We start from the raw sequence: 14,440 nt of genomic DNA, 5'->3' as shown, positions 1-14,440 counted from the left end.
GATGAGGGGGAGGGGGGATATTGATGGGAGAAGTGAGGGGTTGATGTCGGCGGCTCATGAGCCGATCATCGCCGGCCCGGTTCTGTCTTGTGTTGCCGCGGTACTTGATGACGGCTTCGCGGCCTGGATGTAGCCTGATTGAGTCGTGTTGAGAAAGAAGTCGTCCGTTGTCGGAACTTGTTTACCATTTTGTTTTTTTTGTTTTTCTGCTTGTGGATTAACTCCTCATCCAGCAGAGCTTCATCAAACAGACCTCAACCAACCAACCCAGTCAGTCACCCATTAGAGCCAAGGAAACTCGTCTTGGTCAGAGACATTGAATGCGAGACATCCACAAGGACCCCTAAAGTTCCAGCTGCTCTGTTGCGACACCACCAAACAACGAATCTCTCACTCATATCTCATCATCACTACTCTCCCATCGCCTGCCCCGTGAGAGGCATCATGTCCGAGGGACAACAGCCCCATGGCGGCGAATACCGCCAGCATTTGCCAGACATCAGCACGCCGCGCTTCACAACGATGCGAAGCCAGGATGCTCACGAATACGCCAAAGTCTTCAAAGAGGGCGGCAACCCGCCATGGCTGCACGCCCTGTATCTCCACTGGCGCAGCCTCTTCAAGGAACCCTACACGGGTATTACCACAGACGGTATGGCTCTGGGGTTCGGGCTTTTTGGGGTAATAGGAAAGACGACTGACAGAACCAGGCACGGTAAAGCGCGACTTGTTCCAGCTCGCGGATGAAGGCATACCGATCCAGGACATCGTCGACGCCACCAACGCCGTTTTGTCACAACTCGACGACAAGCAAAAGTCAGTCCTCTCATACCACATCGACTCGCCCGAGTGGCGCTCATGGTCGAACCCAGAGTTCCTCCTCAGCGACAAGGGCCTACGCCTCGACGAGCTCAGCCCAACCCTCCGAGACGGCATCCTGAAAGTCCTCGAGGCGACGCTGTCGCCCGAGGGCTACGCCAAGGCGCGGGGCGCCATGCGCATCAACGGCTTCCTGGGCGAGCTGGTCGAGGCGCCCTCCATCTGCAACGAGTACTCGTATAACTTCGTCCTCTTCGGCGCACCCTCGACGACTCGGCCCTGGGGCTTCTCCTTCTACGGCCACCACCTGTGCCTTAACATCTTCCTGTACGGCGGCCAGATCGTCGCGTCGCCGTGGTTCACCGGCGCCGAGCCGAACCTGATCGACGAGGGGCCGCACAAGGGCACCCGCATCCTCGAGACGGAGGAGCGGCTCGGCCTGCAGCTGATGCAGTCGCTCCCTGAAGGACTCCAGCAGAAGGCGCAGACGTACAAGCTGCTCAAGGACCCCGCGATGCCCAAGGGGAGGTGGAATCACGACGACCAGAGGCACCTCTGCGGCGCCTACCGGGACAACCGCATCGTGCCGTACGAGGGCGTTCTCGTCGCTGACATGAGCCCCGAGCAGCAGCAGCTCGTCGTCGGCATCCTCGAGCAGTACCTCCTCTACTTGCCGCGTCGGGCGAGGGACATTCGGATCGACCACGCCAAATCCTTCTTCCACGAGACGTACTTCAGCTGGATCGGCGGGTTCGGGGACAGAGACCCCTTCTACTACCGCATCCAGAGCCCCGTCGTCCTCGTCGAGTTCGACCACCACTCGGGCGTCTTCCTGACCAACAGCGAGCCGGCCAAGTTCCACATCCACACCCTCCTCCGGACGCCGAACGCCGGCGATTACGGGATGGCGCTGAGGCCGCTGATCCCCGGCGTCGAGCAGGATTTCGTGTGGGAAGGGTAGATAATATGTACAGTGTAACGTTGTAGTAACTAGCACATAAACGCCGAACTCGTCCAAATTCGATTTATGCATGTTCCGTTGGCTGGGAAATGATGATTGTGACTGGCATTGAGCCCTCCATGACGGGATTCTTACGGCTGCGAGGCGCTCACAAAGTATTTACTGTCTGCAACTAACTGCTTGGGGAAGATGGTTGCTCAAGATAAGAACTAATAGCCTATACTCCACTCCTTCAGTCCCGTTTTGGAAAGCTACTTATCAACCATTCTGTAAGATTGGACATGGACTTAATTCTCATCCCTCGAGAGGCGGCGCTGTCACCAGACTTCACTTCTATCACATGAGATACCGTAGAGCCGCTACGACACTGCATTGATGACATCCAGCCGCCGCACGTAGCTGGAAACATCCTTACTTGCATCTCATAGCCTCTGGGGCGTGAAAGTTACGCTTCGAGTCACTCACTCCAATGACAACCTGTCCATTCTGGGTTTCTACGTTTCTCACACCGAGACGGCCCCCATCTCACCACATCACTTACACACCTCTTCTCTCGAGGCTGTCTGTTATGGGCTGATATAATACGCCTGTAATACGCAAGTAAATCCTGCCAGGACTCGACCAATGGCGCCATCGAGACTTGAACTTCTCTTCCGCACGGTCACACCTTTCCCGTACCCCGGGGCCAAATCTGGACACAATCGTGGGCCCTTGTCTCGGTCGGTGCCGCAATCCCACAGTCGCCCTATGCAGTGTGACCGAGCTAGGCAGGACGAAGCCCGCCGCCGCGCCAGGTAATCTCTGCTAGCCCCCCCCTGTTCCTTGATAGGCGGGGGACGGGTTTCTTGTGTCTGCAACCAGCTCCCCGTATCCACGGGTCCATGTGTAAGCGAGTAGCAGGCTGCATTGCGGCACGGTCACCGGATAAGCAGGGCATTGGCTCGAAGGGGGCAAAAGGAACGACGCCAACTTCCAACAGCTTCTTGCTCGCCAACCCCCCTGCCCAATCACCTCAGACCCTGCTCTTGGGGGCCGTTGGAGCCGTTGGAACCGTTGGAACCGTCGCTTGTCTGCCCTACGGGCCTGGTGGGCCCCCCCTTGCCAGTCACGCCGGAAAAAGGCAAAAGGGAACTCCGCTAGCCAGGAATCGGAAGCACGGCCGATATCTTCAACCGGGGGGGTGGTTCACGTCTTTCCAAGCGCAGCGGCAGCACGTTGGGTCAATGATGTCCGACGATGATGGGTCTTGGCGGGCAAATGAGGATGGAGAAGGTGGCCGGGGGGCCGAGGAACACCACCTCGTCACCATCTTCCCGGGCGCTTGTTGGAAGGGGGGCACTTGTGCAACTATCTCCAGAATGGCAGGTCTCCCTCGTGGCGAGACCGAAGTCGTCATCTCATCACAGGCTTGGGCGGCATGGGTGCTGGTTGTGAGGCTGTGTCATCTGGCTATTCGGGTATCTTCGCCGATGGCGTTTCCGTCGTGTCTCTTGAGAACGGTTGCAACCCGTCATCCTTGAGGCTCTCGTCGTTGCTCCGGTTTTTCTATATGAACAGCCCTTCTCCTCTTCTTCTCGTGATTTTCTCTCTCTTTCTCTTTGTTACCATCAGTGCAGTCAACAGTTGGTCTCAGTATCATCTTCTGATAACACAATCTTTTCGAATCATCTCCTATTCAAGCTATAGTCTTCCAAGTTTTGATCTACGCAACTACAACTGCGCGTTCATCTTTTGTTTCTCACAACACAGCGTTATTACATCTCGAGTACCTCCTTCACCATGACGAAAGATACCATCTTGCCAATCCATGGGGCAGTTCCCAGTGAACCGGCCCCTCGACGCTCATCTGGCCGCACCATCCTGATCTCTTTGGTCACTTGCGTCTTGATCCTATCGCTCTTCAACTACGGAAGCGTTGTCTCAACGGTACATCCGCCTACCCATAGTCTTTGGTTTACTTTTATATGCCGTTTGAAGTATCTTGCTGACCTTGACGCAGATCAACAAAGGCCTGGTGGTCTGCAAGGGTCAATCCCACAACCAGAAATACTCAGACACGATTACTAACGTTCCCGAAGATACCACCGGGACCACGGCAAATGCAATCCACTACTCTGAGGTGGAGTCGAACACTAGTAACCAGGACTCCCTCTTCCTTGCTCGTCGGAACGATGCCTCACCTCAAGAGAGCACGGCTGTCTCTACTGATGGCCGCTCTGGATACAACCGACGTGAAGAGACGGACGGGCGTTCCGGCTACAACAGTGTGACGGATGGCCGTTCCGGTTACAATCGTCGCGAGGAAGAAGATGGCCGTTCCGGATACAACAGCGTGACTGACGGCCGCTCTGGATATAACCGACGTGAAGAAACGGACGGACGTTCCGGATACAACAGCGTGACTGACGGCCGCTCTGGATACAACCGACGTGAAGAGACGGACGGACGTTCCGGATACAACAGTGTGACTGACGGCCGTTCCGGCTACAACCGCCGAGAGGAAGAGGATGGCCGGTCAGGCTACAACAGCGTTACTGATGGGCGCTCTGGATACAACCGTCGAGAGGAAGAAGAAGGGCGATCGGGATACAACAGTGTCACTGACGGACGTTCGGGGTACAACCGTCGTGAAGAGGAAGATGGACGTTCCGGCCACAACAGCGTTACTGATGGACGCTCTGGATACAACCGTCTCATTTGAGTTAGAGACATTGTACACATGTGCGGTTAAGATGAATTGAGCGCAGGCTCCAACATTTAGAAAACATCATGTAGTAGCGTTGGTTCTATTTTTGACGGGTTGCTATTATGTAAATACAATTTGTTTTTTAATCTTTTGATTTCTTGAGATAAATGCCAATCTGGAATCACAAATCTTGAGACTGGTGTTTCAATCAGGTGTTTTGCGTAACGAAATAATCCACATGGGCGGGGTTCGGATTGACACTTGAATCAATCCTTGGGAGGTGTGAGTCGTATATTGAGCCTCTAGAAGACAAACAAAGACTGGAAGAGGCCTCCGAATACATTTTCTAATGTACTTTTCTCTCATCCTTCTAGAACTCAGTTCTAGCGCCTGCATCTCGAAGTATGTCAGCTGCCTCTGAGTTCCCTTTTACCCCAGCCAACTGGAAGGCTGTGAGCCCCTTTGCATCTGTCTTCTCTTTGTCTACACAGAATGCTTCGTGCCAGTTCTCGGAACAGAGCTCTCTGACGATGTCGTTTTTGCTGTGTATAACAGCTAGGTGTAAAGCTGTCCAGCCGTAGTTGTCTGCTTCATTGACATATCGAGTCAGGGGTGTGTTAGCGTTGTCCCTGCTGAAAAGTTGAGTGTTTCCTGCCATGACAGCCCAGTGCACAGGTAGTCGACCATGGAAGTCTTTTGCCTTCCATAAATCGAATGAATTACCCCAGTTCCCTAGTTTGCCATGGTTGAGAAAAGCAAGATATTTGTGGTTGCCTTCTGCTGCAGCAACATGCAATGGGAACGCTCCGTCAGAACCCTGGACGTCAAACTTTGCGCCAGCCCTCCGAATCAACGCAACGCTATACTCATCCCCGAAACCACAAGCAAAATGAAGTGCTGTATATCCTCGGAAGTTCTTTGCCTCAACATCCGCACCATGCCTGACGAGGTATTTAACCATGTCATGGTTTCCTGTTCTGAGAGCATGATAGAGAGGCATCAAACCAAAAGTGTCCGGCTGATTTATCCAATGGATGAAATTCCTGTATAGCTCTGGTTTCCCATCTGGTTTCATCGCTTCTCGATGCAGAGGCGTGAAACTGCTGTGAGAGAAGGCGTGATCCAATGACTCCGAAGATTCCGTTCGACTGGAACTAGGCAATCGCTTGTTAATGACAGAAGATTCAACGGCTGCACCGAACGATGTGTTGAATATCTGGGTTTCGAGATCTTTGAGAAATCTCATGTTCCGTCTTTGAAACTCATAAAGTCTCTTCAGCTGGTCAAATAATCCGCGATGTCTCAAGGCTCGCAAATACTCTAACAAAACCGTCTGATGAAGATGGAGAGTGCGGTCGTCTCGACCCTCAACGCACGTTGAAGAGTACTCAACTTCTATGTCTTCAGCATGGTCTATAAGAAACGCAAACAAATGTTGAGAAAAGAGGCTTTGCGGCCTTTCGTGGTGACGACCTCGAAGATGATAAACTGCCATGTGCGGTCGCCCCCAGTTCCGCTCCTTCCGGGCTTCAATTTTCTGATCGCGCAACGATTCGAAGATCGAGTATTGTACTGGTAGCTTGTCCTCAAAACTGAGCGTCAGGACGACACCCAAAGTAACTTCGTGTTCGAGACCCAGTCCAAGACTGATGATAGATTCTATAATTTCATCAAGGCATTCGTTCTTGGAAGCGCCAGCAGCCTGGTAGTGAAGGAACACTTTCCGCCATGTAATGTCTTTCAGGGGGGTGGTGATCACGGTTCGACCCCTCAGTGGGGTTTGAAGTGTTTTTGCCGCGGAGGAAAGAAAGTGAAAGAGAAGATCCTTGGCGTAAAGAACATCGAGAGTCTCTTGCGTCTCGATAACCCAGTGCCCGCTCTGAGCCCGAGGTGAATACCAAGCATCGGCTAAAGAACTTATGTCAATTTGAAACTGTCGCTCGGCCAATTGGCTTTCGGAGGTCGTCTGTGATAGAGGGTTAAACCCGACCACCCTGCTTTGGTTGAATGCTTTTGCGAAATGGTTCTTTTGAAAAATACCGGTGGTTGAAGGTATGTCTTCCGTCGCGTAAAACATCGACCGACAAGCTTTTGGGGCCCAGGCTCGCAAATCTCGAAATAGTTTCATTCTCATCTTGTCGTCCACAGAGCGCAGAATCCTCAAGCTGGCGGGGTGTGTCTTGTTTCGCAGCCAACTGTCATTTTCGGAATTGAGGTGCTCGAAATCCTCGGCGACCTGGGTGGTCTCGTGTTTTATGTTCCTTTCATTGATAGTGTAGATCCAAAGGGACAACACCGCGTCCAGATCATCCGCCATGACTTTCCACGATGACAACTCAGTATTATACACCATCTTGAGTTGAAATCTCATAGTTTCATTGGACTCTACATTTGGCGTTATACCTTCGTAAAAGGTTTTTACGTCCCACAGAAACGAGTCGCAATTTGTCGTACCAGTACCTCCGGGGAAGAAGACTGTCAAGATTTTCTCCATGGCTATTGCAAGATTCAAAGCCACATTGGATGAATCTGTCCGAAAGTTGGCGAGTTTGGACAGTTCTCGTCGGACATCAGCCAGCGTTGAAGACTGTCTCATTGGCCCAGGAAGATCTTTGGATGGCTTGAAAGGATGGTACTCGGAGTTCTTGCCAGTAACGATGCCCCAAGATCCAGGACTATGGCGGAACTCCGTCTGCGTGTATTTGCTGGACTTTGACGATGACCCGAACTCGTTGTTTTCTGGTTGGCCAAGATCCAGAGGCCGAGGATTAGTGGTTTCGTTCTGAGTTTCGGAGGTGTCGTGAGTTTTCTGAGAGCATAGCTCCTTGATAAGTTTCCAAGCCAACCAGTCAATCTCGTATCCCGGGAGGATTTTCACCTTCTCGAAAGAGCTTGCGAACCCAGGTCGGACCATTGCCCTAGCCACAGTCATAATGCCGACAGCACCAAGCTGTGCCAATGATGCTGCTGCGTTCATTGCCCTGAGGCCAACGAACTGAGTTATGAACCCGGCAAGACTGATAAAAACACCGATGGTTGTTTTGAATTGAAGCGTTTTGATGTCTTTCTCCTTCTCAAAGTCCTTTCCACGGCGTGAGGTAATAATCGAAGTACGAGGTGAAGACGGAAAGGTAGCAAACGACTCAAAGATTTGATCATTGACGGTTTGTCCTTGCTGTAGCCAGTAGATCTGGATTCGATAATCCGAACTGGGTTTGTACCGCTGCTCATTTGTGCTACTCTCCACCACATGAGCACACAACAGTAGTCCTGTGACCAGTAGCATAGTTCCGCCGGCGGCAAGCGGGAAAGCGTGGGTGAGTGCAGCCTTATCGTCCTTTTCGAAATCGTCTCGTATGTATGAGGGCCCAAAGGTGATGACTCCGAAGAAAGTCACAACACACAACTGAAGCAGAACTCCCATGGTTGCGACCCACCGAATGGATGTACGGCTGTGACTCATGGACAGGTTCAAAGATATGTTGGGTGCTTCGAGACCTGTATTGCGGACGACGATTATGGAATTGGGGTTTTGGTGGAATGCTTCGTCAGGATTCTGTTGAGACGCCTCGTCAGAGTCTCCGTCAGAATCCTCTTCAGAGTGAAAATAAGACGAGCTTCGAGAATCCCGATGAGATTCCTCTTCGAAATCAGCACCAGGCGACTCCTCAGGCCCCTCATGAGATGTCTCTTGGAAAACCTCGTCCTCTTCTGCACGAGGTCCCGACAGACGTTGGACGCTATCATTGTTTGGGTGCGGGGCATTGGTTTGTTGATGAATACTTCCCATTTCCAGGGAGACCTCGGGTGATCTTGACAATGGGCCTATCAAACAGGTTCGTCAGCATGGTGTTATTGATTGGTGAAAGTTTTATCCGCTTCATGCATACTGACCTTTGCCTCGACGGAACCAGGGACGAATTCGACTCAGGTTCCGTTGAAACGCAGTTGACCTTGCGACTGGAGGTATTTCCTCGTTCTGAACAGACGCAACCGGCGCCTCGGGAGATTCGGTAGGAACTTCTCCACTGGTTCTGTGGTTTTCGTTGTCGTCGGACCCTTCTCTAAGTTAGCATCCCAGATTTCGAGTAACAAGAAATTCTCTTCTTCGCGAACCTTGAGCCTGACGCTCTGGTGAAAGGAGTCCAGCCGCCACTGCTTGCTTCAGTGTTTTGAATACGAACTTGGGCATCGACTCTGTGCTGTTGGCGCCCTCCGAGTCTGCCGCCTTTGTAGACTGAGGAACAAGACAGATGTACTCCCATACTGGGGCCGATCCCTGGCATCGCACGATGCTCTCCCCGTTGTACATCTCGCACACTTCGCGTGAAGTCGAAGACATGAGTTCCATCTCGGCGACCGAAGTGTTCTCCTTCGCGCGGCCGATGATGGCCTTGAGACGCATAGGCCCTCCCACGCGGATCGCGCTCACGATGATGGTGATGACGCCCAAGGGGGCCATCGCCAGCGCGATGCAATCTGCCCATCCGAGAGACTGGCTCATGAACTGCATCGTCACGCGCTCACCGAAAAGCGCTAGTAGACTGCGGAGCGTAAGTTTGGCGTTTAATGAAGGGAGACAAAAGAGATGGCGACTTACGGAGCAAGATCGGAGAAGAGATTGTTTGAGAAATCATCCAACCCACCGGCAGCCTGCGCCGAAGCCAGAAGTGCCATGAGGACGAGACATCTCCATTGCGAACGAGGTGCCATGTTGCGTTAGGTCACGGGTCGCGACCCGCGGCGTAAGAGTCGCAAAGGTTTGGCTTGGTGAATTTACTTCGTACGTAAAGAGAAGTGGGTAGTTGGCAGTGATCTATCTAGCTTGTGAAAGGGGTTGAAAGTCGTGTCCGCGTTCAATGATGGGATAAGAAAGAGATGGCTTGGGTCTTTAGAAAGTCAAGAGGGGGGCATGTTGAAGAGCAAACGACAACCTGCTGCTAAGGTACTTTGCCAAGGCGGTCCCTCTTCAAGTCGCACAGGTACACAATATGAAGAAAAACACGGTAAAAAAACACAGTATAAGTGTTATCGACAACCTGCTGCGAGCAGAGCCTGTTCCCATGCAGGCATTACTGCAAAGTGCTGACCGACTGGGGCAGGACATTCAATGTTTGCTGCGCAGTCCTTGTCTACTTACAATTGTATCCCATTCTGACTGGCTGGTGGTAATAGGTGCGGCCGCCATGCAGCGAGAACTGCCCACCGACTGACGCAGATCAAGCAATGATTGGCTTTTGGTTTCGAAGCGGCATACATTTGGCGCCCTCAGCCTGCCTTCATGCAGTCATCCAGCAGGCCGTGTAACGCGACTCCTGCTTGGCACATTTCTCGACTCAATGATGATGGGGCAGATGGAGCTCTGTCATTCGATCTGCATATATAGGCTGACTGCATTCGATGATCGACAGCGTAGGAGTGAGTGGATTGAATGCTTTGGGTTATTACGATTCGCTTGATGTAAAACTTGGAAAACTGCCATACACCTCTTGAGAGACCTTCATATCTTCAACCCGACACGGAAAGACTCTCCAGCTTCACCAAGCAAGACTTGGGCTTCGTAAACAACCCCTGGACAAGGCCGTCATCCCTCAGCTCCTCGGGCAGTTTCGCGAACTTCAGATCCCAGACCAGCAACGTGATGATCAACTTGAGCTCCAGATACGCGAGCCGCTTGCCCCAGCAGCCCCTAGGCCCGTTGCTGAAGCTGAGAAAGGGCCCGGCCCTGTTGTCGAACCTGACTTCCCCCCCGTTCTCGTCGGCATGCAACCACCGCTCGGCGTGGAACTCGCCGGGAGGGAACCGGCTGCGGGACCAGTCGCCGACGCCCTCGCCGGACGTCTTCTGCGACGTCTCGCTGCGCCTCGCCTCGTCGACCTCGGCGCCGGGAAGATTGATGGTAGGCCCGGTCAGCAGGAACAGGATCGTAGTGCCCTTGGGGATGAAGTGTCCCAGCACCGTCATGTCGCAGAGCGTCTGCTTCGTCACCCCGCCGGCGGGACTGCACAAGCGGAGCGTCTCCTCGATGAAGGCGTCGAGGAAGGGGACCTGCGTCTTGACGATCTCGTCCACCGTCGGCTCTCGCCCTTGCTCGCGGGCCTCGGGATAGGCGGCCCGTAAGGCCCCGCGCAGATTCGACTGGGCGTCCTGGTTGTCCCCGAGGTACTTGACGGTGAAGCACAGCGTGCTGTGCGTGGAATCGTGCCCGCCAACGAAGTAGCCCCACAGCATGTCGTTCAGGCGCAGAGAGTCGAAGACGGGTCGCCGCCCGTCGTTTTCGGCGGCGGAGATCTCGCGGGAGACGACGTAGTCCACGGCCGAGGCGAAGTCCTCCTTCGAGCCGCTCCGAGAAGACAGCTGCTTCTCGACGGAGCGGTCGATGTGGGACTGGATGATTGATCTCTTGGACCCGAAGGCCCGGCGGACCGATGGGCGGAGGTTGTTCACGGCGTGGAAGACGGCCGGCTTCCCCGACCAGAACGCCCCGTTGAGGCTGTCGTTGAGTACATGAAGGGCGGAAATCATCTCCGGGTTCTTGAAGGGCGGGAATTCGGCCACCTTCACGGGTCCGTCGCCAACAAGTCTGAAGTCCTTGGCGGTCTGGGGAGTGTTCAGCCGGCCCACGGTGTGGCTGTCCTGCTCTGCGATCCCGAATGCAGCGGTCATCATGATGTCGTAAGTGAAGCCCTCCAAGTCGTCCGCCGCATCAAACGGCAGCCCATCGGTCAGGATAGCCTTGCGCTTCCAGAACTTGATAAAGTTGACAACTGTTTTATACGAAGCGGGCGCGGATACCTATGCATTCGTCAGCGCTGGAATGCGCGCCCGTGACACGAGGAGAGAAGCAGGACCGACTCACACCATGCAGAAAGCTCGGCGTCATCAAGTCCTTGGTGAGGAACTTGGCGTCCTTGAAGGAGGGATGGAAGTCCTCCATGGCGATGAAATGCTCGGGGAGCACCCCCTGCCACACGTGGTTGTTCTTGGAGCCCCGGGCGAGGTCCTTGCCGCGCTTCGTCATAAGGTCGCGTGCCTCGCGATAGTCCGCGACGACGACGTGGGCGCCTGACAACGGGCCCGCAAAGTACTGCGCGATCGGCGTATTGTGCCTGGCCAGCAGGTCCGTGAAGAAGGTGATCCAGAACGCGCCGCTCTTCCCGAGCTCTATGAAGTACGGCGCGTCCCCCATGAGCCGCGTAGTCGAGTCTTTGTTACATGGGATTCCGGGGATGGGCCTGGGTAGCAGGCTGAGGTAGACGAGGCGTAGGACCGCGGCTACTGCGACAGCAGCAGCAGCGACTGCGAGGATTCCGGCCATGACTTTTTTTTTCTCTTTTTTCTTTTTCAAATTCCGAGTGGGCGGACAGTTGTTGTTTGCATCGTCGCGTCTCGTTTTTCGTTACTGTAGTGCTGTTGTGCGACGGTTGTCCTTGATATATGTCGGTGTGACGGTAGCAGCACACGTAAGCATGGCTGGATCGCGTCAGCAAGAACGGGACGAAGGATCGCCCAGACATGCGCCAACGGACACTAAAGTGCAGAGGAGGGTGTTGGACGCCGGTCATGTGAGTTAGAGCCACTGCGGACGGACGCCGCGGGCCCCGATCTCATAACCCGGACACGGCACGGACGGAAGAATCAAGATCCACCACCACCGGCGGATCGGTGCCCCTTAGTGACGGAGAGGTTTCTTATTTCGGCGGGCTTGTTGGAGTGCAGCGGCCCGGTTGCCCGGCATATCAGTATGTACGGTAGACCGCGAGCCGATGTTCGCTTTTCCCGGGCATCTGAAGTTTGTAGAGTGGGTGGTGTTGTCTTTCACAACTCATCGGGGTGGTTGATAGATAGTACACGCTGGTGGTCAATATTGAAATGGAGAGAATAGTAGGTGAATATTACCCCCCCCCCCCCCCCCCCCCCCCCCCCCCCCCTACCCCCTGCCCCCCCTGACATGAGGAACAGATCCTGCTTTGTTACATTACAGCTCAACCACCATTCGATAAACAGGTACAAAGTTCCTTGAGCGGGACAACGAGACACGCCCGTTCCGATCTCAAAGCCCCCCTCAATCCCTTGAGACGCACCGCGTTGACTTAGTAGCAATAGCAGTCGCACCTGTTGGTGCCGCGGTCCCTATTTCAGGTCAGCAATGCCTCGATGATCACGTTACTGGAGAGATGGGGTGCCGCATACCAGTACCCATCACCGTTCTTGGGGAGCCCATCCGAGCACTATAATCTCACGTCAGATCGAACACGATGGCGAAGAAGAAGAAGAAGAACAAGAAGAAGAAGAAGAGAGCAAGCCGCTTTCTCGAGGATGTTTTCACTTACCTTGATCATTCCGTTGGTGCAGAGATCCTTGCACGCGGTCTTGTCCGCGTCGTTGCAGTTAGGGGGCTGCGTGTCTCGTGGTCAGCTTTTGCTACATGTACCCACGAATCGGGCTCGCGAAAAAGAAGAAGAAACCCCCATCTTCTTTTTGACGTCAAGGTTGTACTTACACCCCATCCGGAGGGGGGCTTTCCGTGGCACTGGACGTTACGGAGGCTGGCGGAAGCCATGCTGGCGAAGAGGGCGATGAGGATCGTGGCGGCCTTCATCTTGCTTATGAGGGCGATTCAGCTTCTTTGCTTGCAGGTTTCGCACACGTAGAAAGGTGTCGACGGGCCCAGGTAATGAACACTGTCTGGATAGATGGATGGAACGAGGCGAGCAGAGGTTGAGAGTTAAGAAGGGGAACACCTACATCTTATAACGGCCGACTAACGTATGGATTAGGTTTGGGACCCATCCTGAACACCTCAAAACAGATTACCTGCAATCCCCTCCTTTTCCTCTCACATCAGCAAAGTGACCGTTCAAATCCGGTCCACAGGTTCGACTTGACGGAAAAGATGATCTCGTAGCGCGTCTGAGTCAGGCAGATTGAGAAGACACCTTCTAGCGGAGATCGCTTGACATTGATGGGTCCCAGCGGGCTTCTGGCGGAGATGACTTTGCCAACTGATTTTGAATGACTCGATAGGGGTCCCGCCGAACCTCCCTCCCGTGGCAGCCAACAATTGTTGCGCCAATAGGGGGACAGCTCTATACAAGTCTTGACAGAGAAGCTCAATAAGACCGTTCGTATAGAATATAGAGGTAAATCTTGACAACTGACAATACATGAAGCGGCGGTGAAGCTGGACGAAGGCTTGATTGACACTTGAGTCGGGGACAACTTGGTCTTACGGAGAGACTAGACAGCCTTATGGCTAGGGCCCCGATAAAATATTCCCAGGGTCAACGTCACATTGTCTGTTGTTGTCCTCGTTTTCGCACCACGAATCGTGGACTTGAGAATGCAGAACTGAAGGTCGAACGTGTGAGGCTATTAGAGCGGAGCCCATCGTACATACACCTCCACTAGGATGCCAGGGATTGGTCTTTCTTACGGTCTAACCAGAAGTAGGGAGTAATCTTCGTGTCGGTATCCTTTATGATACACTGGGCATATGATCCAATCACCAGGTAGCTCCTATGCTCTTGTTCTTGGCTGCATGTTGAAGCTCGCTATAGCTTATAGTGATAGCTCGCTTGTAGCTTTCTAGGTTGTTTGCCTCGCTAACGTTCGGATCCTTGTGCAGGTATACCAGGGGGTGGCAGGGTCTTGCGTGTCATAAACAGCTTGCCGATGGAACCTAATCCAACAGTTTAACATACTTGTCGGCCTAGAACACCGCCCGCCAGAACCAGCCCATCATAAGCATTCCCCCCTCCCCACTCCTCTTCTTGTCGACTCTCCCTATAGCTAACCTATCTTACGAAGGCAAAGGTCCTCGAGAGCTCTTCAACTCCCCACCCCTTCCGCAACAAGCATAGACTAGACCTTCAACCCTCCAAGCCAAAAGCTTCATGTTTCTTCAGCCACGATGAGAGACTAAACACCACGAGGGGAGCTCGAGCAAGCCAGCTTCTAGACGACCAACTCGA

General features: G+C 53.6%; 5 protein-coding genes across 5 annotated transcripts; 2 read left to right on the top strand and 3 right to left on the bottom strand.

The window, feature by feature from the left end:
• The first annotated feature begins 84 nt into the window (after positions 1-84).
• CDEST_12629 (uncharacterized protein) lies at positions 85-1,834 on the top strand. The gene is made up of 2 exons (XM_062928785.1): positions 85-652; positions 711-1,834. The coding sequence occupies exons 1-2, from the start codon at positions 445-447 to the stop codon at positions 1,778-1,780; spliced, it is 1,278 nt and encodes a 425-aa protein (XP_062784836.1). The 5' UTR covers positions 85-444; the 3' UTR covers positions 1,781-1,834.
• A 1,556-nt stretch (positions 1,835-3,390) lies between these two features.
• CDEST_12628 (uncharacterized protein) lies at positions 3,391-4,651 on the top strand. Its single transcript, XM_062928784.1, has 2 exons — positions 3,391-3,706; positions 3,780-4,651. Exons 1-2 carry the CDS (start codon positions 3,560-3,562, stop codon positions 4,479-4,481), a joined length of 849 nt encoding a protein of 282 aa, XP_062784835.1. The 5' UTR covers positions 3,391-3,559; the 3' UTR covers positions 4,482-4,651.
• A 185-nt stretch (positions 4,652-4,836) lies between these two features.
• CDEST_12627 (Putative ankyrin repeat-containing domain superfamily) lies at positions 4,837-9,179 on the bottom strand (the record flags this gene model as incomplete). Its single annotated transcript, XM_062928783.1, has 4 exons — positions 4,837-8,291; positions 8,361-8,525; positions 8,583-9,010; positions 9,067-9,179. The coding sequence occupies 4 exons, from the start codon at positions 9,177-9,179 to the stop codon at positions 4,837-4,839; spliced, it is 4,161 nt and encodes a 1,386-aa protein (XP_062784834.1).
• Positions 9,180-9,974: 795 nt separating this feature from the next.
• Positions 9,975-11,946, bottom strand: CDEST_12626 (Putative cytochrome P450; the record flags this gene model as incomplete). Its single annotated transcript, XM_062928782.1, has 2 exons — positions 11,326-11,946; positions 9,975-11,261 (listed from the first exon to the last, which is right to left on the bottom strand). The coding sequence occupies exons 1-2, from the start codon at positions 11,782-11,784 to the stop codon at positions 9,975-9,977; spliced, it is 1,746 nt and encodes a 581-aa protein (XP_062784833.1). The 5' UTR covers positions 11,785-11,946.
• A 658-nt stretch (positions 11,947-12,604) lies between these two features.
• Positions 12,605-13,068, bottom strand: CDEST_12625 (uncharacterized protein; the record flags this gene model as incomplete). Its single annotated transcript, XM_062928781.1, has 3 exons — positions 12,605-12,697; positions 12,800-12,865; positions 12,970-13,068. 3 exons carry the CDS (start codon positions 13,066-13,068, stop codon positions 12,605-12,607), a joined length of 258 nt encoding a protein of 85 aa, XP_062784832.1.
• Positions 13,069-14,440: the final 1,372 nt, after the last annotated feature.

Source organism: Colletotrichum destructivum, chromosome 8 (assembly GCF_034447905.1).
Source record: "Colletotrichum destructivum chromosome 8, complete sequence".
Taxonomy (NCBI): Eukaryota; Fungi; Ascomycota; class Sordariomycetes; order Glomerellales; family Glomerellaceae; genus Colletotrichum; species Colletotrichum destructivum.
The sequence above is the reverse complement of the archived record's forward strand: the minus strand, read 5'-3'. Positions and strand labels throughout refer to the sequence as shown.

Bases quoted from the DNA above. Each gene is read 5' to 3' on its own strand.
- CDEST_12629 (XM_062928785.1), top strand. From the start codon at position 445: ATGTCCGAGGGACAACAGCCCCATGGCGGCGAATACCGCCAGCATTTG. The intron at 653-710 runs GTATGGCTCTGG...TGACAGAACCAG, and splicing joins CACGGGTATTACCACAGACG to GCACGGTAAAGCGCGACTTG.
- CDEST_12628 (XM_062928784.1), top strand. From the start codon at position 3,560: ATGACGAAAGATACCATCTTGCCAATCCATGGGGCAGTTCCCAGTGAA. The intron at 3,707-3,779 runs GTACATCCGCCT...ACCTTGACGCAG, and splicing joins ACGGAAGCGTTGTCTCAACG to ATCAACAAAGGCCTGGTGGT.